The sequence below is a fragment of the Triticum urartu genome, chromosome 3, assembly GCF_003073215.2.
Source record: "Triticum urartu cultivar G1812 chromosome 3, Tu2.1, whole genome shotgun sequence".
In the NCBI taxonomy this organism is placed as follows: Eukaryota; Viridiplantae; Streptophyta; class Magnoliopsida; order Poales; family Poaceae; genus Triticum; species Triticum urartu.
In genome coordinates this window covers 510,791,401-510,819,271 of record NC_053024.1, presented here as the reverse complement: position 1 = coordinate 510,819,271, position 27,871 = coordinate 510,791,401, and the positions used below count along the sequence as shown (strand labels likewise).

The 27,871-nt window shown below is 47.5% G+C and overlaps 2 protein-coding genes across 2 annotated transcripts; one reads left to right on the top strand and one right to left on the bottom strand.

Moving 5' to 3' along the window:
* Positions 1–1,395: 1,395 nt before the first annotated feature.
* LOC125544680 (probable peroxygenase 4) lies at positions 1,396–4,485 on the bottom strand. Its single transcript, XM_048708428.1, has 6 exons — positions 4,363–4,485; positions 4,139–4,252; positions 3,563–3,648; positions 3,383–3,477; positions 2,138–2,260; positions 1,396–1,964 (listed from the first exon to the last, which is right to left on the bottom strand). Exons 1-6 carry the CDS (start codon positions 4,442–4,444, stop codon positions 1,814–1,816), a joined length of 651 nt encoding a protein of 216 aa, XP_048564385.1. The 5' UTR covers positions 4,445–4,485; the 3' UTR covers positions 1,396–1,813.
* An 18,551-nt stretch (positions 4,486–23,036) lies between these two features.
* Positions 23,037–25,678, top strand: LOC125544679 (BURP domain-containing protein 3). The gene is made up of 3 exons (XM_048708427.1): positions 23,037–23,194; positions 23,811–23,925; positions 24,013–25,678. Exons 1-3 carry the CDS (start codon positions 23,153–23,155, stop codon positions 25,374–25,376), a joined length of 1,521 nt encoding a protein of 506 aa, XP_048564384.1. The 5' UTR covers positions 23,037–23,152; the 3' UTR covers positions 25,377–25,678.
* Positions 25,679–27,871: the final 2,193 nt, after the last annotated feature.

Here is a 27,871-nt window from a genome sequence, read left to right as displayed (position 1 = left end):
AGGGTTTGGGGATATATATAAAAAAAACCCAGGACAAAGATCTGCCAATGGGAGCCCTCTGGGCCCCACCCAATGACGTGGCACGACCAGACCCTTCGTCGCTGGGTGGGTCGTGTGGGCCCCTGGCTCACATTCCCTAGTCTATTTTGGCCCAACTAATCTCACGGTGCTTCTTTTAGGTAGCATATGTTTACTTTTTGGTCCTGGAATATATAATATTTCCGATGCACAAAAACAAAAACAACAATTATATACAAATGACCCGAATATAGCAAGAACATAACAAAAATTATAGATATGTTGAATATTTATTAACGAAGACCTCAAATCATAGAACATGGTCCTAGTCACAGTGAGATCACCAAGACTAGTTCCAAAACGGTCACTAGTTTGGTTACTAGGGTGTTGGGTTGGAGCTGTAGTAGTAGTCGTCGTAGTCAACACGCGGGTGCGGCTTTTGTTTACAACACATCTTGGATAGTTGTGTGTATCACGATAGCAACAAGGGATAGAGGAGAGAGACGATGAGGTGGCGAGATAAACTCAACTTGCATGATTGTATAGATCAACAAGGAGGGCTTATAAAGCCAATTACAACATTGACTTAAAAACAACTCTAACATAATTTGGAGATAGCAGGAAAACATTCTTCGAGATGAATCTTTCCATATCTAAACTCTTGCTCCAAACTAATATTGTCTAGGATAACTAGAGATGTAGTACACATCTCAAATTGGTTGGTTACCTAGAGCGACCTAAATTCCTAGTGTGGTCGGATTGCGCCTATTCCATCACTGGCATGTCACCCCCCCCCCTCTCCCACATTACATCAAGTTCATCACATATCACATCAAGAAGGGTTCCTCTTCTTCTCCTGCCTGGTAAATGACCTTCCATCATGTATACCTTATAAAATTGTCCTTGTGTAGAAATTCAAGCCTATCACTTGCCAGCGTGAATATTAGCCCCCACTCTACCCCGGTGGCGCCCTACAAATATAAGAGAAAATGCAGACTGGGACAACTTCAAAGCTCCTTATATGATTACTGCACCCATTTACTGAATTCCTTTGAAATTATTCTAAAAGAAATTATTGTCTAATTTATATGAGAAACTAAAATTTCTTCAAGAATGTTAGTGATGATGTTCAAAGACAATACAAATAACTCGTCAATACGTAGAGAAATATTATCATTGTCTAATTTATATGAGAAATTAAAATTTCTTCAAGGATCTTAGTGATGATGTTCAAAGGCAATAAAAATAACTCGTAAATACATAGAGAAATATTATCATCACAATATCACATGTAAGGAATATTTCAAACAGTAGTTGTGGTGAACTGGTGGACGAGGCTGGATAGGCGCCTAGGGCGTAATAATAACAAGGGGCACATTAGAGAGAACACACGGTAGGAAAATGTATTCAACTTGCCTGATCATATTGATCGACACTGGGGGGGGCTTATAAAGCAAATTACAACTTGGAGGAAAAGAAAAAACTCTAGTTGAATTTGGAGATAGTAGGAAAACCTTCTTCGGGACGAACCTTTCCATATCCAAACTCTTACTCTAAACTAATACTTCCTCCATCCCAAAATAAATGTCTCAACTTTGTACTAACTTTAGTATAAAGTAGTATTAGAGTTGAGACACTTATATTGAGACGGAGGGGGAGGGTATTAACTATGGTAACTAGAGATACAATATGTATTTCAAATTGGGTGGTTGCCTGCAGTGACATGGTCTCCTGGTGTGGACGAATTGGGCCTTCTCCGTTGCTTGTATGTGGGTCCCACATTACATCAAGTTCATCATATATCACTTTGAGAAGGGTTCCGTTTCTTCTCCAACTTGGTAAACACGCTTCCATCGTATATACCTCTAACACTGTCCTTGTGAAGAAATCCAAGCCAATCGCTTGCAAGCGTGAATAATAGCCCCCACTCTATCTCGGGTGGCGCCCTACAGAATATAAGAGAAAATGCAGACTCAGGCAACTTCAAAGAGTCTTAAGCGATCATTGCACCCTTTACTGAATTCCTAGTTATTCCGAAGGAAACTATAATCAAATTTATATGTGATATTCTACTTCGAGAATGCAATTTTCACAAACAATTGGTAGACTAAAAACTTACCATGATATCGGGTCTAGATCTCGTTTAGCAAAGAGCATCGCATGCATCTCTGCAAGTGTCAACGCATCTGGACGGAGTATTGCATATGTTTTGAATAATTGCTCAAACTTTTGGGGAAGAAACCTGCAGCTTGTGATGTTAGAACATGTATGAACTTGAAATTTTCAAAACACACACAAAAACTTTAGCATTTCATCACTAGAGTAACATAATAAAAAGGGAAGTATATCATAAAACCAAATGACAAAAGCCAACTCATATTTTTTTGTTGACGAAACCAACTCATGTATATCTAAGTAAGAAACTACAGTAGGTGTTACTTACTGAGAATGGCGTTTTGGAGGCCGAGCTCCATGGAGGCCTTTATTTTTCAAAAAGTCAAATTCAAACTTTTATGTTTCAAAAAATTCTGAAAAAAATATGCATGTATGTAAGGATGTAACCCACATGTGTGTAAAATTTCATGATGAAATACGTTGAAATGCGACCTGTACAAAAAAGACAAATTCATGGTCTGGGAGGATGAATAGTATCATGTGTTTTGCACAGCCCTCATTTCAATGGGTTTTGCCCTGAAAATTTACACACATGTGTGTTATGCCTTCATGTATATCTGTACTTTTTCTCAGAATTTTTTGAAATGTAAAAATATGAATTTTGATGAAATTTGAATTTTGAATCTGGAGGCCTCCAGTGAGCTCGGTCACCAAAGGCAATTTCCGTTACTTATGCATGTCTATATATGTTTCTAAAAGAGTCCATGGCTATATAGAGGTATAATTCCTTTGATTTGTAATATAAGTAGCTTCAGGCATTGATGCATGTGGTCTCTAAAGCATCAATTTAACCATTGTTATTTTCTAAAAAAAATGTGTTGTTCCAAATAAAATAATTTACACCCCATAAAATGAGGAGGTCGATGCTGTGAGGAAAAGGGAGGGGTCGGGGTGGCAGCAGCTAGGGTTCCGCTTAGCCTCCCGCGAGGAACAATGCGAGCGGTCCATCTCCTTATTTTTGGGTTGACAGATGGTCATAAATATTGCAAATATATGTAATTTCATATGGTTTATGAGATGATGAACTTTTATAAAATTTGACTATAGTTAAACTCCATACATATTAGCAAAAACCAAAGAAATTCGAGCTGCCACCACTGTTTTCCCTTCAATTTTCAGCATGCGTGGGCTGATTTTACTAGATATGAAACCGGACATGCACTTAGGTAAAGCAAGTGATTTTAACTACCTTCCTTTAGGATCGTATACACCCGAATCACTTCCATGCATAGCTTTGTGGATATTCTCCACGTATATTGTCAAGTGAGGCAGTGGTGTACCAGCCTGAATTGAATAAGACATCATAACACATCCGAATTAGTTATCTGCAGGCCCACATGTTTCTGTATGTGTAAGACAGATGGGCTACCGGGGTTGTTTGAGGAGCAAGGGCACCATGAATGGAGGCTGAGGCAGCAGTAGCAAATGCATACTCGCAACCGATTGCAACAAACCCTGCAACCTCAAAGATATGTTTAATATATACAAATAAAAAATAAATTATTATACGTAGGATTCCATGTGAAATTGTAGACAAGCTTTATCATTTGTTGCTACTCCGAAAGCTATCAGAAAATGGTCTTGCATGTAATTTTGGCATTTTGCTTGAGATCAATTAATCACTTTTGAACATTGGCAAAGTTACCTAACATATTGACTGATATTGTGGCAAAAGAAAAAAAGGGAAATGTTTCACTTAATTAAAAGAAATGTAATACAGTTAGTACAAAGAAGTTGTAAGCACACATAGCAAATCAATACTAGTATAATAAAAGGTGTATTATTCTTCACATGTACCTCAATCTAAAGTTAGAAGCTTCAGATGCATCATTTGAAAAAACAGTGCATATGCATGACATCTACTGAAGTAATAAGCTTGCCTAATTTCCTCACAAAAGGGGAAAAAATAACGATCTTGCCTAATTTGTTGGATAAGCACAGTCACCTTGGATGGTTTCCACAGGAGTGATGAAGCCATCCTTGTTGCGGTCGAAAAAGGAGACATGTTTCTGCAGTTCCGTCATGTTTGCAGGATCAAAGTGCGCGACGGCATGCCCCCCTTACAAAGATAAACAGTAACAGCATGCATCAACTCCTGGAAGTTCTCATGGTAACTCGGTACGGAACAAATCTCGTTAGCTGCAGCCCGCAGGTGCATCGGGGACTTACAGTTCAAGCTAAAGATCCACAGAAGCAGAAGAGCTGGGAGCTTCAGAGAAGCCGCTGCCAACGATTGTCGATGACCGGCCATCGTTGCCTCAACGATGCTCGTGAGTGTACGGCTCTGAGATGCATCGCATGGCCCTGCTTAAATAGATCCGGGAAGAGCTGCCTGCCAACTTGCGGAGCGTGGAACACACCAGCGCCAAGACACCCCCGGAAGAAAACGAAACGGAGCTTGTCGAGCACTACAACGTGAATGGTCATGAGCGTCTGACGCTGGAATGCAGACGCAGACTACCAACTTGTAGTGCACCTTGGAATGTGGGCCTCGGGCCGGTTCGAGAAATCGAGGGTGTAAACAAAACTTCTGTAAATTGCACGCATTCTTGGTGTGAATGGTCATGACTGTCTAAAGGTTACAGATTGGTTTCCAGGAGTCATGAGTGGCTCCATATTGCACACTCGGAATCTACGGTATGTGATCTGCTTTTACCAAAATCGGGAATACTGTTAATGCTATAATTGGCCATGCTGATAAACTCAATTGCAATCTGAATCGACTGCATGTTAAGTCGCAAGAACCATTTTGACCATGAGCTATCGCTATTGCTAAAGCCCATCGTGGTGTTTCGTCCTGGGGGCGCAGCTAGCGGCGGCACGGGCGGAACTCTCTCTTCCATCGGTGCGAGAGCGCGCAGGATTCCGAGGGAGCGACGCCTTCTCCGCCGCGGCGTAGTGGGAAGATGCGTGGAGGCGGAGCTACCGGCGGCGCTCCGGCTGCCGATTGCCTCGCCCAGTCGCCATGATGGTCGCTGCATGGCGTGGCCCCGTGTGGGCGACGTGGTAGTGTTTTTTCCCTAGCGGAGATGTGGATTGATGTGAATTGGACGTAGGTTTTGTTGGATAGCCCACGCATCCCACATAAATTTGTCGCAATTCCACATGTGTCCAAGAACATGGTATTTTTAGGCGCGCGGCGGACATCTCACATCATGATACTCCGGTTCTGGACTAAATGTCTAATTCTGAAAGAAAGGAAAACTAAATGTCTGGTTTTTGTTTTGAGAGAGATAGATGTTTAGGCGCGCGGTGGACACTACTCAAAAAATGTTGAACATGATCTGGATAAACTCCGAGAGTGTTGTCTGTCCTGATCACACCACTGCCTAAGCGGGTATGATCTTCTCAACAAAATATATCAAATACTTAAACATTACTATATAACTAATCTATGATGTTAATATATTTTTATATCAAGAGTGTATTATCTTTTAGTTGCATTGCACAAAATAACTAATCGAAATGAAGTACGCACAGATGACTTCTTCACCGCACTACTTATCAGATTTTAAGGTGAACCAATATCAATTGATAATTACTTGTGCATAACTAAGTTTGATTGCATTCAAGATTATCAGAATTGCGATTCTCTTGTACAATTCTACGACTTAACGATCCAAACTAACCACTCGGATTCTACAATTTTGGTTTGTAGAATATACATTTTTGTGATTCTGATTGTTAAGATTCTACGATTTGCGCTCCTACCATCGGAACTCTGATCCAATTCAAAATCACGATTCTAAGCACCTTGCTTGCATTTGATTTCAAATAAGTTGACCATGTTTTCCATATGTAGATCAACTTTAGTCGCACTACACAAAATGAACGGATGGTTAGTCGGAACTGTGCCAACTATTGGCCACACATTTCCGCACCCCAACCATTGCATTTGCATTGGATAGAATTATGAAGGGAATACTCAACCATAGCATTAAGATAATTTGGTCCCCATCATCTCATATGTATCAATCCCTACACTCAGCCAAGGTAATATCTATCACTTCGATCGGCCTATGCATAATTTTCTCAACATACAACTAACCTTAAGATGTGATCCACATACTGAGCACTCATATGATGGGCATCAAAGGGCAACAACAAAATAAAACATGCAACTCAAGCCAACCACGATTACCAAATAACCATTGTACAAAAGGGATCTACTCAAACAAATAGAAGATGTTGATGAAGACGGTGGAGTTGATGGAGATGATGGCGGTGATGACGATTCCCCCGGTGACATGACGGCACCACCGAAAGAGAGGGGGTGAGAGCCTCCCCCCCCCCCTCCTCCTTCTTCTTCTTCTTGTTGTCATCTTCCCTAGATGGGTAGAGGTTTCCCCCTTTGGCCCTTAGCCTCCATGGCTGTCGAAGGGCGAGAGCCCCTCTAAGATTGGATCTGCTCTCTCTCTCTCTCTCTCTCTCTCTCTCTCTCGTACTTTTCTATGGCAGATCACTGTTTCTAAAATATCCGGAGATCCATAACTCTCATCGGACTAATTTTTAAACAATATTTTAGGACCTTTCTTGAAGTAAAAGTAGAGCCCAAAACGACTTACACGGGCCCCATGCCCCCTCATCACGCTCCCCCAGGGGGCGCTTGGCCCTGCTGCATGCCTAACTAGTGGGCCCCTCACCTTCACCTTTTGGCCACGGGAGTCTTTTGACTTAAAAGATTTTATGATTTTTTTTTATTTTTTGGCTCCATAAAATTTTGACCTAAAAAGCCAGAAACTGGCCTCTAGCATTGGATTAATAGGTTAGTCCAAATAAAAAGATATAAGTTTGTGCCAAAATTATGCAAAATTTATTTAACTATAGCATGCACATAAACAAATATATACATACATTGAAGACGTATCACACGTCCATCCTGTCGCGACCGAACCAGCCTGGCGAGGTTCGAAGACGCTGATAGGTGGCCTGGCCACCCCCACCCCCCCCCCACCCCACCCGCGGGCGAGGCAACACACGGGAGGGTTGTCGTGGGTGCGACCGAAACCGCCCCATGACGGTGGCCCCGGACACGCCCACGGTCCACCCATCATGGACCCCCGAGGCGGGTCGACCGGGTGTGCGTCGTTCAGGCAGATCAGACGGCATGGAGATTCCCCGAAAGGCCCCTGCGGCACATTGCCGGCAAACGGACAGCGTGAAGGGCACTCTCGTCCGTGAAGCTCCTCGGGAGGCGGGTACTCCAGCGTAATTTTAAGCAGCAAGTGCCTATTGCAGTTTTTAAAATCTGATATGACGAGGAGGTTTGTAAGTGTTTCTTTTATTTATTGTTGCCTTTGTACAATTTTCAATCTCCTGGGGCTGCATTCAATTGGAGTAAGGAGACTAGTATAATCGCCTTTTCATTGTACTGGTCATTTTTTTTATAATTATTAGATTAAGATAACTTTTGGGCGTCTTTCTTAAAAAGGTTTTTTTGAATGCCTTACGGCATCTTCAATGCAACAGTCAAACCGCTTGCAATCGTTTAGGCCGAGCGGTCCAGATGCAGTTTGTCATTTAACGTGGTACCCCATTTGTATGTGTATCGGCCTGAAATTCACATAAGCAAATTTGTCTTGAAATACGTTATGTTATTATGTAAGTTACTTTCAAGAAAAAGTCCAAAACAAACCTTAATGTTAGAGACATACTGTCCGACGGCTCATGATAACCTTGGCGTGCAAGTTAAACTCCCACCAAATAGATAGTTTCCTTATTACAGTCTCATTGTATTTATACCAAACTCTGTAACTCTCCTGTATATTATATAAGAAGGGGCTGAACCGAGGCAGGCATCAAGCCGCCCAGTTTTATCAATCTTACATGGTATCGAGCACTCCGATCCTCCTCCTCTAGACCCCAGCCGCCGCATCTACCTTGCCCTAGCAACAGCAGCCGTCGTCCTCTCCCTCCACCATACCCTGCCGCTGCATCGCTCCAACACCCCAACCCCTCCCACCTCGCCATGGCGTCCGCTGATGAGCTCAAGAAACTTGAAGAAGAACTCAAGAACCGTGAGTCCCTCCTTCAGGCTCGCGAGGAAGAACTCCAGCGCCAAGCCGATGAACGAGGAAAGGCCGTCCATCCCCCTGCTGCCTCTACATATGCTGCCTCCGTCAAGACGTTCGTCCCCATCACCCTCGATCTTCAGGACTCCAACTATGCCAAGTGGCGCGAGCTCTTTCTCGTTGCTCTCGGCCGCTACGGCCTCTCGGCGCACGTTCTCTCCGAGAACAACCCATCGGACACCTCCTCCAATTCTGATTGGGGCCGCGATGACTTCACTGTCCTCTCTTGGATATATGGCTCGATCTCTCTCGAGCTCTTCGGCACCATCATGAAGCCCGGCTCCACGGCAAAGCAGATTTGGGATTCCATAGCCAACCTCTTCCGCGACAACAAGAAGAGTCGTGCCCTAGCTCTCGATGCTGAATTCCACAATACTGCTCAAGGGGACATGACGATCTCCGACTATTGTGCAAAGCTCAAGTCTCTCTCCGATGCTCTCGATGATGTTGGTCAGCCGGTCACCAACGACACTCTCGTCCTCACCTTGCTCCGTGGACTCAACGAGTAGTATTCCCATCTACGCTTGTTCCTGCCGTTCCAAGTGTCGTTCCCGTCCTTCCTTCAAACTCGCTCTGCCCTCATTCTTGAAGAAGCCCAGAAGAAAACCGACGCCAAGAATTCTGCCGCTACCGCCTTGTGGGCCAGTGGCAACAACATCCTTCCCAACGCCGGTGGCGAACGCGCTCCACCTCCCAGTGATGGACGCAACTTCTCCAATGATCGTTGCGGCTCCCCATCCTTCTCTGTTGGACGTGGGGGAAGCAACACCAGCAGTCGTGGCCGCGGCCGGGGCAGCCGAGGCCGCCGTGACACTCCCTGGATGTACAACCCTTGGACCGGCCAGCCTACTCGCCTTCATCTTCAATAGCAGTCGTCATCATCTCATCAACACCTCCAAGCATCTCCTCTAGCTTGGTCGCCTCGCCCCTGGCTCCCCTCAGCTCCGGGGGTCCTCGGTCCTCGACCCACCATGCCCTCGCCCCAAGCCTATGCGGCCTACGGTCACGGCCACGCGGCAGCACCTTCCGGCTACAGCATGAGAAACCATGCAACACCCTACAACAACTTTAATCAGCAGCAGCTCGACCCGGCTCTCATCACCGCGCTCAACAACATGCAACTCCCCGGCAACCAAGAGTGGTACATGGACTCCGGTGCATCCTCCCACATGGCATCTAACCCTGGTATACTCTCCACTTACACCCCTTCTAATGCTCACACAATCACCGTCGGTAACGGTGCTTCCTTACCTATCTCTCATATTGGTTCCCACACTCTACCCTCTCTGTCTCAACCTCTCTATTTAAATCATGTCCTCGTTGTTCCTCACATAATCAAGAATCTTATCTCTGTTCGTCAACTCACAACTGATAATTATGTTTCTATTGAGTTTGACCCTTGGGGTTTTTCTGTGAAGGCACTTCCTACTCGGATCGAGATTCTTCGATGCAATAGCTCCGGACCACTCTACTCCGTATGTCCACCATCACCACCCGAAGCCCACATCATCACCGTCTCCCTCGACATATGGCATCGTCGTTTGGGTCATCCCGGTTATCACACCATGAAGCGTCTCCGCCACCATCAGAATGTTCCATCTTCTAGAGTTACACCATCTATATGTCATGCTTGTCAACTTGGACGTCATGTTCGATTGCCCTTTTATCCTTCGACTTCATATACTGTTAAACCCTTTGCTTTACTACATTGTGATCTTTGGACATCTCCTGTACCCAGCACTTCTGGTTATCTATATTATCTTGTGATAGTTGATGATTGTACTCATTACTTTTGGACGTTTTCTCTTTGAAAAAAATCCGATGTCTATGCCACATTTCTTACTTTTCATGCCTATGCCCGCACCCAGTTTGACCTACCCATTGTTGCCATCCAAAGTGACAATTGTAACGCCCCGAGACTGATGTGCCAGTTGTCGTCCAGTTATTCGCCGTCGTTGCCATGTCATTCGCTTGCGTGTTGCATCTTGTCATGTCATCATGTGCATTGCATCATCATGTTTTCAAAACTTGCATCCGTCCGGGTCTCCCCGTCCCTTCCGTTGTCCGTTCTGAGTCCAACCGCACTTGCACGTGCCCGCGGCATGTCCGAAATAGTATTTTATAAGTGGCCAGAAAATGTTCTCAGAATGGGATGAAAGTTGGCGTGCGGTGTTGTTATGTTGTTAGTAGGTCGCCTGCCAAGTTTCATCGCATTCGGAGCTCGTTTAATAGCCCAACCGTTAAACTATAGCGGCAATATAGCCGGTCTAACGTCGGACGTTTTCGGTCTATGAAAACAGTCGTCGGGCCTTCCCCTCTCTTCTCTTCTCTCAGCTCGAGACCGCCTACAAAGCTCACTACCTACCGCTAGGCCCAACCTAACCTCTCTCGTCAGCCCGCAGCCCCCCCTCGCGCGCGTCCGAAAGTTGTCCCGGACCCGACCCGGGCAGTCGACACCGTTGTGTCCGGGTCATCTCCAAACGTCTACAAGACGTCACCGTTTTCTTATTTGGACTCCCTAGCTATTGTATTCGTGACCGTCCGATTACGATCGTAGGGGTCCGATAGCCCCTAACTGTTTCCACCTGCTATATATATACGGATCCAACCCTAAAAACTAGGGGCTTGTCCCTGCCGCCGCCGCCACACTTATCTCCCAAATCCTCATCGGGATCTCCCCGATCCACCTGCCCAACCAGCGCTGTCCCCTTCCCCTCCTCGTGTTCACTGCCACACCAACCAAAAGCCTCCACCTCCTCCTTTCGATTCGTCGTCGTGCCCGTCTACAGATCGAGCAGGAGGCTCGATCCCCAGCCACCTCTACGTCCGAGCCTCCCCTGCGCTGCCTCCCATGCCCTACGCTGTCCTGCACCGTCGTCGTTGACCAACAGATGAGCTTCGCACCCATCTCTTCTCTTGTCCCTCCTCCTATTCTTCTCTCCATCTCTCTCTGACCTCTCTCTCAACCATGTGTTCTTCGCACAGGAGCCATGATCGTTCGGAGCTTCAACAGTTGCCGGCCTCGTCTCCATCCGACGTCGTCGTCCTGGCCTCGGATCTGTCGGGTCTCGGCCATCCTCATCGTTGCCGGACCTGCTACCTCTACCTCGCCCCAAGTCGCGGTCCCGTTCCCGCCCTCCGCTGCCCGTTCCTCGCCGGAGATGAGTCCCGCCAGCGCCACTCGTTACCTGCTTCGAATAACAGCACGGGCGCCATGTCAACCTCCTCTGAATCGCGCCTTCCCGAGCTCGACCTCGCCCCTGCCTCGACACTTCGCCGGAGAACACTGCCGTTCCGCGAGTCGCCGTTCCTCACCGGAGTACGCTGCGAGGCAACTAAGGCCTCCTCTGCATCATGCGCACACTGCCGCGGGTTCCCTTCCTCCTGGTCTCCAGCCAGCCCCGCCAGAGATGGGTTCTTCGACGCCCAGATCTATGTCTCCGACCATCCTCGTTATTTCCCGCCGCCGGCGCGCCGCCCGTTGATGGAGCGCTCGCCCCCTGCCCCTGCATCGCGCCTCTGCGTCCTCTGCTTCGCCGTGGTCGAGCGAGACGACCACAAACACTACGCCCGTTGACCACGCCCCTGTATCGTCCCCACGCCTGGGCCACGAGAGCACCGAGGTCCATCAACATCTTCTCATCACCACAACCGGCCCAACTGCTTCTCCACTTTTGTCCCATGGCCCGATGTGAGCATAGCCCAGCCCCTCCGCTATTATGTGCCTGTGCGTTTGATAGTTATGTTGCGCCTATTGCCTTACTGGGCCTCTCCTTAGATTCAGCCCAGTATAGTTTTTTTTTCCTGTTCTGCGAATTTGTCTATTTATCCAGAGTTGACAGAATTGCAGAAAAACCCTCTTACTTCATGCATTTAATAACTCCTCAACCGTGCATCGGTTTAAAATAATTTATATATGAAACTTGCTTAAAATTATGTGTAGATTAATAATATGCCACTTTCTTGCCATGTTAAAATGTTTAAAATGATGTTTGCATTATTTTGCTCCTATGCCATGTTAAAATGATTTATTTCATAACTAAATAACCGTAACTCCGAATTAAATAAACTTTATATGTAATTGGGGTGGAAAAATGCCTAGTTTAACATGGTGACCTTTATTTGCATGTTAAACAACTCTAAAATTGTGTTTAGGGCAGAACAGTACCATAACCAAAGCATGCTCATGAGGAGTTTCCGGAAATATTGTTCGTTGCTTCCGGCCTCATTTAAACTTGACTAGATGGGTAGTTTTCTTTTGCTTCACCCTCTTGCCATGTTTAACAACATTTAATATTGTTGGGTACATAAACGAGATCGAACTAAATAATTGATGTGGTGCTCCGTCAATATGCAACTCGTTGCATATTGAGCTCCACTTAATTTGTAGTTTTGGTTGTTGCACTTTGCCATGCCATGCCCTCTTTAAACCGGACATGCATCATTCTTGTTTGCGCATCATGCCATGTCTATGTGGTGGTTGTTTACTAGGTTGTTTGCTCTTTTCCGGTGTTGCTTCTTCGGGTTGGTTCCGATAATGTCGCGTTTGTGAGGAACCGTTCGACTACGTCCGTTTGTCTTCTTCATGGACTCATTCTTCTTCCTTGCGGGATCTCAGGCAAGATGATCATACCCTCGAAATCACTTCTATCTTTGCTTTCTTAGTTGCTCGCTCTTTTGCTATGCCTATGCTGCGATACCTACCACTTGCTTATCATGCCTCCCATATTGTTGAACCAAGCCTCTAACCCACCTTGTCCTAGCAAACCATTGATTGGCTATGTTACCGCTTTGCTCAGCCCCTCTTATAGCATTGTTAGTTGCAGGTGAAGATTGAAGTTTTGTTCCTTGTTAGCACATGGAGATGTTGTTTCTGGTTGGAACATGTTTACTTGTTGGGATATCACTATATGTCTTATTTAATTAATGCATATATATACTTGGTAAAGGGTGGAAGGCTCGGCCTTATGCCTGGTGTTTGTTCCACTCTTGCCACCCTAGTTTCCGTCATATCGGTGTTATGTTCCCGGATTTTTGCGTTCCTTACGCGGTTGGGTTATAATGGGAACCCCTTAATAGTTCGCCTTGATTAAAGCTTTTTCAGCAATGCCCAACATTGGTTTTACCATTCGTCGCCTAGCCTTTTCTTTTCCCTTGGGGGTCGCGCGCCCAAGGGTCATCATTATTTTAAACCCCCGGGCCAGTGCTCCTCTGAGTGTTGGTCCACCTGTCAGCTGCCGGTGGCCACCAGGGGCAACTCTGGGCTGGCCTACCCGTACCTAAGACAATCTGAGTGTGCCCTGAGAAAGAGATATGTGCAGCTCCTATCGGGATTTGTCGGCACATTCGGGCGGTGTTGCTGGATTTGTTTTAACTTGTCGAAGTGTCTTGTTGTACCGGGATACCGAGTCTGATCGAAATGACTCGGGAGGAGGTCTATTCCTTCGTTGACCGTGAGAGCTTGTGATGGGCTAAGTTGGGACACCCCTGCAGGGATTTGAACTTTCGAAAGCCATGCCCGCGGTTATGGGCAGATGGGAATTTGTTAATGTCCGGTTGTAGAAAACCTGAAGTTGACCTTCATTAAAATGAATAAACTGCGTGTGTAACTGTGATGGTCACTTTCCAGCGGAGTCCGGGAAGTGAACACGGTTGTTGGAGTTATGCTTGACGTAGGTTGTTCTAGGATCACTTCTTGATCATAGTTTCTCGATCGTGCTTTGCCTTCTCTTCTCGCTCTCTTTTGCGTATGTTAGCCACCATATATGCTAGTCGCTTGCTGCAGCTCCACCTCTTACCTTTACCTTTCCCATAAGCTTAAATAGTCTTGATCGCGAGGGTGCGAGATTGCTGAGTCCCCGTGGCTCACAGATACTTCCCAAACCAGCTTGCAGGTGCCGATGAGTCCGTGCAGACGACGCAACCAAGCTCAAGGAGGAGCTCGATGAAGATCTTGTCATTCGTGTTGTTTCGTTCTAGTTGATCAGTAGTGGAGCCCAGTCGGGTCGATCGGGGACCTTTGTCGCATTTGGGGTTCTTCTTTTATTTCGGTTCTGTAGTCGGACCTTGATTGTATCTGGTGGATGTAATGCTTTATTTATGTAATTGTGTGAAGTGGCGATTGTAAGCCAACTATGTATCTCTTTTCCCTTATGTATTACATGGGTTGTTTGCGAAGATTACCTCACTTGCGACATTGCTTTCAATGCGGTTATGCCTCTAAGTCGTGCTTCGACACGTGGGAGATATAGCCGCATTGAGGGCGTTACAACAATGGTCGTGAATTCGACAATACCAAGTTAGACTCTTTCTGTGCTTCCCAAGGTATCACCTTTCGATTTTCTTGTCCCTATACCTCTCAACAAAATGGCAAAGCTGAACGAGCAATTCGCACCACCAATAATGTCATCCGCACACTTCTCATTCAAGCCTCTCTCCCACCATCCTTTTGGGTCGAAGCTCTTCACACTGCCACCTTCCTCATCAATATTCGTCCCACTTCGTCTACCAATTTTCTCACTCCATATACTCTACTCTTAGGTACTACACCACCATACAACAGCCTCTGTGTCTTTGGCTGCCTATGTTATCCAAATGCCACCTCTACATCCGCTAACAAACTCTCCACGTTCCACAAAATGTGTCTTCCTTGGGTATCCCTCTCGACACAAAGGTTATTGGTGTCTTGATCTCACCACTCGTCGTATCATTATTTCTCGCCATGTAGTTTTCGACGAGTCCACTTTTCCATATGAACCATCACCATCTCCTACTCCACCCCGTTGCACTGAAATTTTTGATCCACCCATTATACATACCTCTTCTCCATCCACATCTGATATGCATGCACCTATACCCACGATGCTGTTGGGGAACGTAGTAATTTCAAAAAATTTCCTACGCACACGCAAGATCATGGTGATGCATAGCAACGGGAGGGGAGAGTGTGATCTACGTACCCTTGTAGATCGACAGCGAAAGCGTTAGCACAACGCGGTTGATGTAGTCGTACGTCTTCACGGCCCGACCGATCAAGCACCGAAACTACGGCACCTCCGAGTTCTAGCACACGTTCAGCTCGATGACGATCCCCGGACTCCGATCCAGCAAAGTGTCGGGGAAGAGTTCCGTCAGCACGACGGCGTGGTGACGATCTTGATGTACTACCGTCGCAGGGCTTCGCCTAAGCACCGCTACAATATTATCGAGGATTATGGTCGAAGGGGGCACCGCACACGGCTAAGAATATGATCTCGTGGATCAACTTGTGTGTCTAGGGGTGCCCCCTGCCCCCGTATATAAAGGAGCAGGGGAGGTGCGAGAACAATGTAGACATGACCGAGACATGTCTCCGGTCAATAACCAATAGCGGAACCTGGATGCTCATATTGGCTCCCACATATTCCACGAAGATCTTTATCGGTCAGACCGCATAACAACATACGTTGTTCCCTTTGTCATCGGTATGTTACTTGCCCGAGATTCGATCGTCGGTATCTCAATACCTAGTTCAATCTCGTTACCGGCAAGTCTCTTTACTCGTTTCGTAATACATCATCTTGCAACTAACTCATTAGTTGTAATGCTTGCAAGGCTTATGTGATGTGCATTACCGAGAGGGCCCAGAGATACCTCTCCGACAATTGGAGTGACAAATCCTAATCTCGAAATACGCCAACCCAACATGTACCTTTGGAGACACCCGTAGAGCTCCTTTATAATCACCCAGTTACGTTGTGACGTTTGGTAGCACACAAAGTGTTCCTCCGGCAAACGGGAGTTGCATAATCTCATAGTCATAGGAACATGTATAAGTCATGAAGAAAGCAATAGCAACATACTAAACGATCGGGTGCTAAGCTAATGGAATGGGTCATGTCAATCACATCATTCTCCTAATGATGTGATCCCATTAATCAAATGACAACACATGTCTATGGTTAGGAAACATAACCATCTTCGATTAACGAGCTAGTCAAGTAGAGGCATACTAGTGACGTTTGGTTTGTCTATGTATTCACACAAGTATTATGTTTCCGGATAATACAATTCTAGCATGAATAATAAACATTTATCATGATATAAGGAAATAAATAATAACTTTATTATTGCCTCTAGGGCATATTTCCTTCAGATGCATGCACCCCCTACACCCGCTACGCATGCACCCCCTAGTCCCCACTCTCCAACGCTGGACCCTCCCTCCCCCCCCACGCCGGCTACCCCTCCTGCCATGCCGGCTACTGCCCCTGCCACTCCAGCCACCCCTCCTACCACATCTTCGCCCCCAGCTCCACCGCCGCCACCTCCTGCACCTCTTCATCGCACACGCGCCACTACCGGTCACCTCCCACCACCCATTGACCGCCTCAACCTTTAAGCTCTAGCCTCTTCCCCTCTTCCTCATAACTATCTTATAGCCCTTCGGGACCCCAATTGGCGCCAAGCCATGCAGAAGGAGTTTGATGCTCTTACACTCAATAAAACATGGGTCTTGGTTCCTCCGCCATCTGGGGCAAATATTGTGAGTGGAAAGTGGATCTTCCGTCATAAATATAATGCCGATGGCTCTCTCTCACGTCACAAAGCTCGTTGGGTTGTTCGTGGCTTCTCTCAACAACCGGGGGTTGATTTCGATGAAACATCTAGCCCTGTCGTCAAACTGACCACTATTCGTATTGTTCTTTCTCTAGCCATCTCACAATCTTGGCCTATCCACCAACTTGATGTAAAAAATGCCTTCCTTCATGGTCATCTTGATGAGGTAGTCTATAGCCAGCAACCATCTGGTTTCATTGATCCTCGTCATCCCACTCACATTTGTCGTCTCCTCAAATCCTTATATGGGCTCAAACAAGCGCCCCGTGCCTGGTTCCAATGCTTTGCATCCTTCGCTCGTTCCATCGGGTTCACCGAATCCAAATCTGATGCTTCTCTTTTCATCTTCCGTCAAGGTCCTTCCACGGCCTATCTTCTTCTCTATGTCGATGATATTGTTCTCACTGCATCCTCCTTATCTTTCCTTACTACCATCACCAATTCCATGGCTTGTGAGTTTGCCATGAAGGACCTTGGTCCCATTCATCACTTCTCGGTATCTCAGTTACTCGTTCGGCTTCTGGTCTTCATCTCTCTCAACGGTAATATATCCTTGACATCTTATCTCGTGCTGGTATGCGCGACTGTCACTCGGTTACTACCCCTATTGATACTAACGCCAAACTTCCTTCCTCTACCGGTCCTCCGGTCCCCGATCCTTCTCTCTATCGTAGCCTCGCCGGTGCACTCCAATATGCTACTCTCACTCGCCCGGACATTGCTTACGCTGTCCAGCAAGTCTGTCTTCACATGCATGACCCTCGTGAACCTCACTTTTTTCTCATTAAACGCATCCTTCGCTATCTTAATGGCACCCTCGATCATGGTCTTTCTTTACACCGCACTTCTACACATTCTCTTACCGCCTACTCAGATGCTGATTGGGCTGGATGCCCGGATACACGTCGCTCCACTTCGGGATTTTGCATGTATCTTGGAGATAATCTCGTCTCCTGGTCCGCCCGACGGCAGACGACAGTCTCTCGATCTAGCGCAGAGGCCGAGGTACAGAGCTGTTGTTGCGGCCGTTGCCGAGTCCTGCTGGGTTCGTCAGTTATTACAGGAGCTTCACAGGCCCATCTCGACTGCTAGAATCGTCTATTGCAACAACGTAAGCACGGTATACTTGTCAGCTAACCCGGTACAGTATCGTCGCACGAAACATATCGAGTTAGACATTCATTTTGTCCGGGAGAAGGTCGCCCTCGGAGCAGTTCGTGTTCTTCATGTTCCGTCAGCTCTGCAATTTGCGGACATCTTCACCAAGGGTTTACGTACGGCTCTCTTCCGCGACTTTCGGTCCAGTCTTCAGGTTAAGACTGCGGGGGCGTGTTAGAGACCTACTGTCCGACGGCTCATGATAACCTTGGCGTGCAAGTTAAACTCCCACCAAATAGATAGTTTTCTTATTACAGTCTCATTGTATTTATACCAAACTCTGTAACTCTCCTGTATATTATATAAGAAGGGGGAGCAACTAGTTAACGAGCGCTCCTTCGAGAGCCTCGCAACGATCAGCGCCACTTGGCGCGCTCTCAGTCATTCACCACATGTCGCGCTCTGGACGCTTTCTTCGGATTTTGTTTTTTTATTTTTCCACACGCGTTTTCGGCTTTTTAAACGGTTTTTTTTCTGGGTTTTTTCGACATTTTGGTTTTCCCCTGGTCTTTCTTAGCTTTTCGATAAAAAAAATTGAAAAAAAAAATTTGCGCGAAAAAACACGTTTTCTTTTTTTTCCCTTTCGCAAAAGTCACGGTTTTTCTTCCGCGAGAGGCACGGTTGTGCTTTATCGAGAGTCGCGGCCGTGCCTTTCGAAAACGAAAAAAAAATGCGTTTTTTTTGTGAGAGTCACGGTTTTTCTTCTGCGAGAGGCACAGTTGTGCTTTTGCGAGAGTCACGGCCGTGCCTCTCGGAAAGTGAAAAACAAAACACGTTTTCTGTTTTTTTTCTTTCGTGAGAGTCACGGTTTTGCTTTCGCGAGAGGCATGGTTGTGCTTACGCGAAAGTCACGGCCGTGCCTCTCGAAAAACGAAAAAAATACGCGTTTTCTGTTTTTTTTTCTTTCACGAGAGTCACGGTTTTGCTTCCGCGAGAGGCACAGTTGTGCTTTCGCGAGAGTCACGGTCGTGCCTCTCGAAAACGGAAAAAAAAACATGTTTTCTGTTTTTTTTTCCTTCCACAAGAGTCACGGTTTTACTTTCACGAGAGGCACGGTTGTGATTTCGCGAGAGGCACGGACGTGCCTCTTTCGGAAAGGAAAAAAAACCGTGCTCCCGGTTCGGTTTTTTCACCTGATTTTTTTCGTCCAGTTTTTTTGTGAAAAAAAAGTTCGTCAAAACCTATCAACATGGGATCTAGTTTTGAAGATCTCGACGCGAGGAATCCAATGGTGAAAACGGTTCGAGATTTGGACGTTCGGTTTAAGAGATAAAACGTTTTGAATAAACGGATCTACAAAAAAAGAAAAACTCTCAGGTTGCGACAAGTGGCGCGCTGCATATGCGCCACTTGTCGCAATCTGGGAAAGTGAAGTGTTCTTTGCAACGAGTACTCCTTAATTAATGATTTCGATAAGAAGGGGCTGAATCGAGGCAGGCATCAAGCCGCCCATTTTTATCAATCTTACACTTAAACTTGTACTCCCTCCATCTCAAAATAAGTGACTCAAGTTTATACTAACTTGTATTAAAGTTAATACAAAATCGAGTCACTTATTTTGAAATAGATGGAGTAGATGAAAGCTAAATCAAACGATGAACTTTCAATCCGGAAATTGGCACATAGGACTCCCTGATCCCGGTCTATTTTAAACTTGAGAGTGTTCCAAAAAGGGATTGTGGACGTGGCAGGTCAAATCGTGGGATTGTTGACTGCGGTTGTGAATGGGCCGGCCCAACAGACGCGAAGCTTTTTTTTCTGTAACAGGCGAGGTAAAAATACTATATAAAAGAGGATCACTGCAACTGGGCCGGCCCAACTGATGCGACGTTATTTTTTACTTTTACGTAACTGGCGAAGTGATAAAAATACTGAAAAAAAGAGAAACTCTGCTATATTCGAAACTTGTGATCTGGAGATGCTAAACTCCTCCCGCCAGCCACTATAAACATTGGCTGTTACAGCAATAAAAAGAGGCGTGAACTATTTAACCACACACTGCAGCGTCGAGATTTGAATTTTTTGTAAGGCCAAACAAATATTGAAACAGGGCAGGCCCGAACTATTTTTGAATTATCCAATTTTTTAAAGTGCGTGCACTTCTGAAAATTTTGAATGATTTTTTATATAAAAATGAACATTCTTGTGAAAACACAATCAATTTTGGAAAAGTGAACATTATTTGAAACGTTTTTTAAGGGAACAAACATTGAAACCTGAGTAAATTTTTTAAAATATTTAAACAATGTGAAGAAAATGTCCGTATAGTTTTCTAAAATGTAAATAATGTATTTGGAAAAACATAACGTGCCATATTTTTCAAAAAATATTTTTAGAATTTCGTAAATTATTATTGCAAATGTTTCAAAAAAACAAAAAAAATGATTTCATATATGAACACCTCTATATGTTCTTATATACAATGCGTGATATATAATCACTAGCAGCCTTCAGGGCGATTGGCTAGTTCCGGCCGCTGCGAGTGTGCGGTCACGATTTCGTGTCCTCTCAAACTCTGGGATATATAATCACTAGTAGTTTTTGCCTGATCCTAATAGAGGACAGCTCAGGGATATAAAACCACTAGTATTTTTTGTCGCTCCTAATAGAAGATAAATGGGTTCTTGTATTTTGAAAAATATTTATTTTTATTATAAAAATATAAAAAGAAAGAAAACAAAAAGAAAAAAGAAAGAAAAAAACAGAACAGAGCGAGGGCACGAGCAACTGCTCTAATGGGCCCGGCCGATTAGTCCTAATGTCCTTGCCACGTCAATGAATACCAACGAAATTCCTTCAAGCTTCAAAATAGACCGGAATTAGAGAGTTTGGTGTGCTGATTTTCGAAATTGTAAGTTCAGGGTTCTAGCTTTTGTCTATATAAGTTTAAGGTTTGCTTTGGACCTTTTCTCTGCCACTATGACCAGCCTAACGACGTGATGTTGCCACGGAACCACATCAATGGCTTGAAAAGGTGCTCTGCGCTGCGTGGCGATTAAACTTTGTACGTGACGCCTACCAGTTGACACCCAACGGCCAACCGTGCTCAGCAACCTTTAAGACGGGCCCTGCGACGCCCCCGCCAAATAAGTGCGCGTACCATCATTTTGAGCTCCACTCGTACACGTTTCGGTGAGGACCGTGCAAAGCCAACGAGTATCAAATCAAACGGCCATACTTACGTACGGCGGAGTCCACCAAACATGAACGGTGCCTTGTTAGTCCAAAAAATGCGTGGGCGAGATCATTTATGGGCGCCATCACAAGCATTCATACGTCGCCGGTCTGCACTCTCGTCAGACTCGGACCCGGGTGGTTTGAAGATGTGTCGGCCTTTTTGAAGGAGCAGTGCAAGTTAATACTCTGCTGTGCTCTGCGGCAATACGAAATCAGTAATGGCCACCCGTCCGTCCGTCATCACCATCCGTTGCCTGATCTTCTTTGCTTGTGCAGCAGCTCGGGTACTGCTTTCAGCGGAGCTGCACTGTGTATGGTACGGAAAAACATGGCAAGAAAACGCACCTCGTGGCACCGAACGGAAGGGGAAGGAGATGGGTGCAAAGTGCAAACCACCAGAAAGAGCAAGGTGTCGAGATAAAGATAATTCCTCTTGAACCTTGATCACTTTCGGGGCTGGTGGCAGTATACCAGGACAAGTGGGAGACAGCGGTGAAGATAGGGATGGCAAAGATTAACCCTAAATTAATGACGGTACATTTAACGTTCCGGTCATACACATGTCAAGATCGCACATAGTTCCCTGGAGAAGAGCCATGCTTACGATATCGGCCATTCCCATTACCACCACAAAGACCAGCAAACTAAACATCCGATCGATGTGTCACTGGATGACGAAGCCTTTCGAAACCAGGGGCAAGCCATAAATCTAGAAGCACTGCTAGGTACGTAGAACCGATCGATGTACTACGGAGTATGAAAACTGAGAAAACCTAGAAGAAAGCAGTACTAAAACATAGCAGAAAGCAGTACTAGAATGGACTGGACAGACGTCATTTCCTCTTGTCCGTAACCATGTTTCAACACATGGTCCGGCCGGCGGCCGGAAGGTGGTGTCCTGAAGCACGTAAAGCGGCATGCGGTGTCAAGTTCGCGCTTGCCCCCAACCAACTCCCAACTATCAGCGCGACGGGGCGACTGTGCCACCATTTTCCACACTCCATTAGTGCCCCCGGCCCCTTCCGACTTGCCACGCTCAACGCTGCGACCGCGATTCGTACATGTGTCTGCCATGGCCCATGGGGACGGCTACCACACTGCTCCTGTTCACCGATCTTGACGGGCAGCAACCCGGCAACGTAGCCTAGCTCGTAGCCGCCCCGTGCAGCGTATGTACACTGGCCAGCATGGCTGCTACAGCCCTCAATAAGTGCTTTGGGCAATACACAGGCATCCAGCAACCACCGGAGATGGACGACCATTATGGGGGCCGGTGCGGTCCATGGACCGGCAGTTCGGCGTTCCGGTCGGAAATCGGCATCGGAAAAACTGATACTCGATCCTACCTTACCCTCTCTAGCATGCGTAGCAGGCTAGGGCTAGCACGTGTGAAGTGGTCAGGCGGCGAGCGAACGACCGACCTCGCAGTCACGCTCGCCGCCCGCGCAACCGTCCGCTGCCGGAGAAGAAGACGTGGAGGCGCGCGCCACGCTGCCGGTGGAGCCGTATCGGCATGGGGCGCGACGACGGCGACCGACATTCAATCCCATCGCGCGCGCGAGGCGGGGACGGTTGATCGACTCCATCGACCACGTCGTTTTTCGTATGCAGGGCAGGTGCAACTCTGGCTACGTACGTATGGCCGGCGTACAGCCAGTTCTGCACCGTACTGTACTTACGTATTTTACGTACCTGCACCCGGCGGCGACTCAGTGATGCATTGCTGCTACACTCCTCCACTGTAGGAGTGGTGCATTGCTTGCGTCGGGGCAGTTAATAGATCGAGCTGTGCAAATTAATTCCCCGCAACCACCTACATCTATTCTCTGACCTGGTTCTATAAATATCGGCGTTCGTGCTCGGTACAAGGACACATCTCCTCTTTGTGGCAGTTCCAAGTGAGCAGATCATCCTCACATTGCGAGCTGTCGTCAGTTTCCTCATTGGTGCCCTCCATGGATAGGCTCGTCGCCGCCGGCATCCTTGGCTTTCTACTGGTCAGTTCCTCACTACCATGCCCTTCGTTTTCCGTCCCTAATTTATCTCCAACACACCTGCATGTAGACGTGGTTGTGTTCTTCATTTCTCCTACTCTACTTCTCGTGGGAGGCATATTGCTCTGCTCTATTGTTCTTCCTAGCTAGTTCCATGCTTATTCGAGTAGCAACCAAAACATATGGTGCTCTACATCTGAAAAAAAGGAAAAGAACAACATAGCGATTTATACTAATTTAAAGAGTATAAAATGGTGTTTACATGAAGAAGAATACCCAAAATAATAGTGTGCTATGTGCTATGCCTCGACTGAGATTTAGCAATCTCGTTCCTATTAAGCTAGTACTATGTGCTAAAAAGTCGATTACGTGAAAATCAAAAGCTTTATGTGTGACATATACAAGGTGTTCAACCTGTAGGCTACTGTGATTTTGCTAGATTTGTTAAGCTGATATATGTTTCTACCAGTCCCGTGATAGAGCAAAGGGATCAAGGTTCGAGAGTGACAGTACACTATTATGTGTATACATCATGAGAGGAGCAATTTTTTTCATCAAAGTGTTAATCGCTGATGATCTCAAATACTCCGTCGAAACTGACCATATAATTTGCATGCAGATTGCGTCGGTAGGAAGCCATGCCCATGCAGCTCGTGCTCCGGAGCAATACTGGAAGTCTGCTCTTCCCAACACCCCTATGCCAAGCTCCCTCTCTCAACTCCTAAACAATCAAGGTATACTAAACTCTACATCTCTTAAGCAAACAGCTTCGGTACACGGGAAAGCATTGACCCTTCTCCGCCTCTCCCTGCTTTCCACAGCCGGAGGCACGTCGGTGAACGTCGGCTGGGGCGGTGTCCATGTCGACGCGGGTCATGGGATGCCCGGCGGCACGACGGTCGATGTTGGCAAGGGTGGCGTCGGCGTCAACGTCAAGCCTGGCAGCGCCAAGCCCGGCGGGACTACGGTCGGCGTCGGCAAGGGCGGCGTGGGTGTCAACGTCAAGCCTGCCTACGGCAAGCCCGGGGGCACAACCGTGGGCGTTGGCAAGGGCGGCGTGGACGTCAACGTCAAACCTGGCAGCGGCAAGCCCAGCGGCACGACGGTCGGCGTTGGCAAAGGCGGCGTGGGCGTCAACGTCAAGCCTGGCTACGGCAAGCCCGGCGGCACCACGGTCGGAGTAGGGAAGGGAGGCGTCGGCGTGAACGTGAAGCCTGGCGGCGGCACCACCGTCGGCGTCGGGAAAGGTGGCGTCGGCGTTAACGTGAAGCCTGCATACGGCAAGCCTGGTGGCACCGGCACCACCGTTGGCGTCGGGAAGGGCGGCGTCGGAGTCAACGTCAAGCCCGGCTACGGTAAGCCAGGCGGCACCACCGTTGGCGTCGGGAAGGGCGGCGTCGGCGTCAACGTCAGGCCTGGCTACGGCAAGCCAGGCGGCAAACCCCGGGGCAAGCCTGTCCACGTCAACGTCTCGCCTTTCATATACAACTACGCCGCGACGGAGACGCAGCTGCACGACGACCCCAGCGCCGCGCTCTTCTTCCTGGAGAAGAATCTGCACGCCGGGAAGAAGATGAAGGTCCATTTCATGGCCACCCCGGGCGCCGGCGAGAAGTTCCTGCCGAGAAGCGAGGCCGACGCCATCCCGTTCTCGTCGGAGAAGGTCCCCGAGATCCTCAGCCGCTTCTCGGTGGCACCGGACTCCGCCGAGGCGGCGGAGATGAAGCAGACGCTGCGCGAGTGCGAGGCGACGGCAGCCAAGGGGGAGAAGAAGTCGTGCGCCACGTCGCTGGAGTCCATGGTGGACTTCGCCACGTCCAGCCTGGGGACCAGCCACGTGAGGGCCGCCTCCACGGTGGTCGGGAAGGAGGGGTCGCCGGAGCAGGAGTACACCATGGCCGGCGTGAGGCGCGCGGCGGGGGCCGACCAGCTGGTGGCCTGCCACGCGGAGCCGTACGCGTACGCCGTGTTCGCGTGCCACCTGACGCGGGCGACGAGGGCGTACACGGTGTCGATGGTCGGCAAGGACGGCACGGCGGTGGAGGCCGTGGCGGTGTGCCACGCCAACACGGCCGGCTGGAACCCGAGGCACGTCGCGTTCCAGGTGCTCAAGGTGAAGCCCGGCGGGGCGCCGGTGTGCCACTTCCTGCCGCAGGACCACGTCGTCTGGACCCGCAGCGGCTGAAGAAGCCCCCGGATCTGTGCCGTTCGTTCGTAAGCACCATACAGTTCAGTGCTTTGCTATTTGAATTTGGATGATGCCTGCGTTCGTTTACGTTCTAGCTTCTGCAGACGCTGCTGTGTCCTATATTATGACTTTATGAGTATATGGTATCTTGCATCCTGGCATACATTTCCGTTGTTGTTGCCTATTGTATTTGGATGGCGTTGCCAGTATCGCCAGCTTGTACGGAGTGTGGGCTGTTTGCTGTATAGTTTAGCACGTTGATGCAATAAACAGACCGGTACTTATTTACCCTTCTTTCATCATCGTCGATCTATGCTATTTCTCCATTTCAAAATCGATCAATGATGTAAGAAAAACTTCTCTTGATCGTCAACTTAACCAGACAGAGCATGGGAATTCAAATATGGAAGGCGCCAACTAAGGCCCTGTTCAGTAATAACTCTGGAATCCTGGAATAGGAAAATTGCAACTTCGTCGTTTTGAACTGCAGCTCCACCAACTCCGCTACCGGAGTTGTAGAGCAGAGCGGTACCAAGCAGGCCCTAAGGGCATTTCCAACAGGCGCCGGACGCGCGGCGCGCAAAAAACAGATTTGCCGCGCGCGCATCGCCTGGTTTGGCGCGACGCGCAGCGCCTGCTCCAGCAGCGCGCAAAAATGCAGCGCGCGCGACTCGCCGGTGCATTGCATATGGCATTTTCAACATAAAATGATGAACATTTTCAACACAAAATTTCACACAAACAAGTTGATGAAAAAAAGTTCATGCCCACAAGTTTAAAATCATGCCCATAAGTTCATCCAACCAAGTTCAAAATGCAAATCAAGTTCAATACACAAATGAAAGACACATCATTCCTCGTCCTCGTCTTCGTCCTCGTCCTCATCTTCGGAAGACGATTCTTCCGCCTCCGAAGATGAATCTTCCTCCCTCTCTTCATCGCGCACCGCATCACGTGAAGCTCCGACGGTGTTGGCAAGATCTTCAACGGCATCTTCATGGGAATGTGTGCGAGGAGGCACATTGAAAGACATTCCGCCCATGGCGGCCGGAGGTGCACCATGCCTCCCATGAGAGAAGCAAAACTCATGCCTCCCATGGTGGCCATAGCGTCGGCGGGAGCTCCGAAGCCACCCAAGCCACCCATGCCACCCATGGCGCCGAAGCCACCGCCACCCATGGCGCCGAGGCCAACGCCACCCATGGCGCCAAAGCCACCGCCACCCATTGCACGAACCATGGCTCTTTTTTGGATCAAGACTTCTTCACGGGCTAGATTGACATACTCCATTTGCGCCACATTGAGGTTAGATGTGTCCAAGAAGAACAAGTGCTTCTCCCATTCCAACAATTTAGTACGCTCCTCATTGCTCACCTTCCTCTCCTCCAAAGCCACCTTTCTCTCCTCGGCCGCCACCCTCCTCTCCTCGGCCGCCAACCTCCTCTCCTCGGCCGCGGCATCTTGGTTCCTTGCCATTTTCCTCACCTTGTTGGCTTCTTTTCTTGCCTTCACAATTGCTTTCATAGCATTTTTGAGCTCATCATCTCCTTTCCTCTTCTTCTTTTCGGTTTTGTCTTTCTTGCACCCATCCGGTCGCTTTGGCTTTGAATATGAAACCGAGTTGGGTGTGGGGCTTCTCTTGCCGTCATCACTTGATGCATCCTCCTCCTCATCATCATCATCCAACTTAATTGTTCGCTTTCGTTTGTTGCTCAAATGCAAATCATCCAAATCTTCACGCTTCTTCCATTTCTCATCATCCTTCAACACTTCATAGCAATGAGGCAAAGCAAATACCCTTCCTTTCTTGATCTTCCCCTTCTTGGTTTTCCTCTCCTCTTCTTTGAACAAGTTTTGCGCAATGTTGTACTACATGAAAACAAAACAAGTTAGCACCACCAACAAGTAGATGAACATGTATGAAATGCCACTTACTCTATCGCGTCATTTGTGCCACTTGGGTTCAACGTGTCAACCGCCTTTTGACAGGCCGCCCACCTTTGACAATCCGAGTTGATTGTCGACCACCGGGACCTAAGTGATCGGCCGGAGCGGTCAATTCCACTCACGTTGCGAACATCAAAGTGTTCCTTCATCCGAAGCCAATAATCATCTCTACTTTGATGACCTCCAACGGATGGATCCCTCGACACTTGCAACCAAGTATTGCATAGTAAGATGTCATCGGCGTTGCTGTAATTGCCCGCTCTTCCTTTCGGTGCGTCGACAATGCCCTCACCCTCCTCGTCCACCTCGAACTCATGGTTTTCGAAATGCATGTCATTGGTTTGAGACCAATGCGAATTGTTGGAGCCAACACCCATCGTGGACATGTATGCATCATCATTGAGACTACAAATTTTTTTGCACAATACAAATAAGCTATCTATATGTGAGTGCATTCAAAAAATAACAAAAAAAATGAAAAGTTAGAATTTTTTTACCTTGGAGGCATTTCGTCGAACATGTTGTGCGCGCCGGCCGCCGGCTCA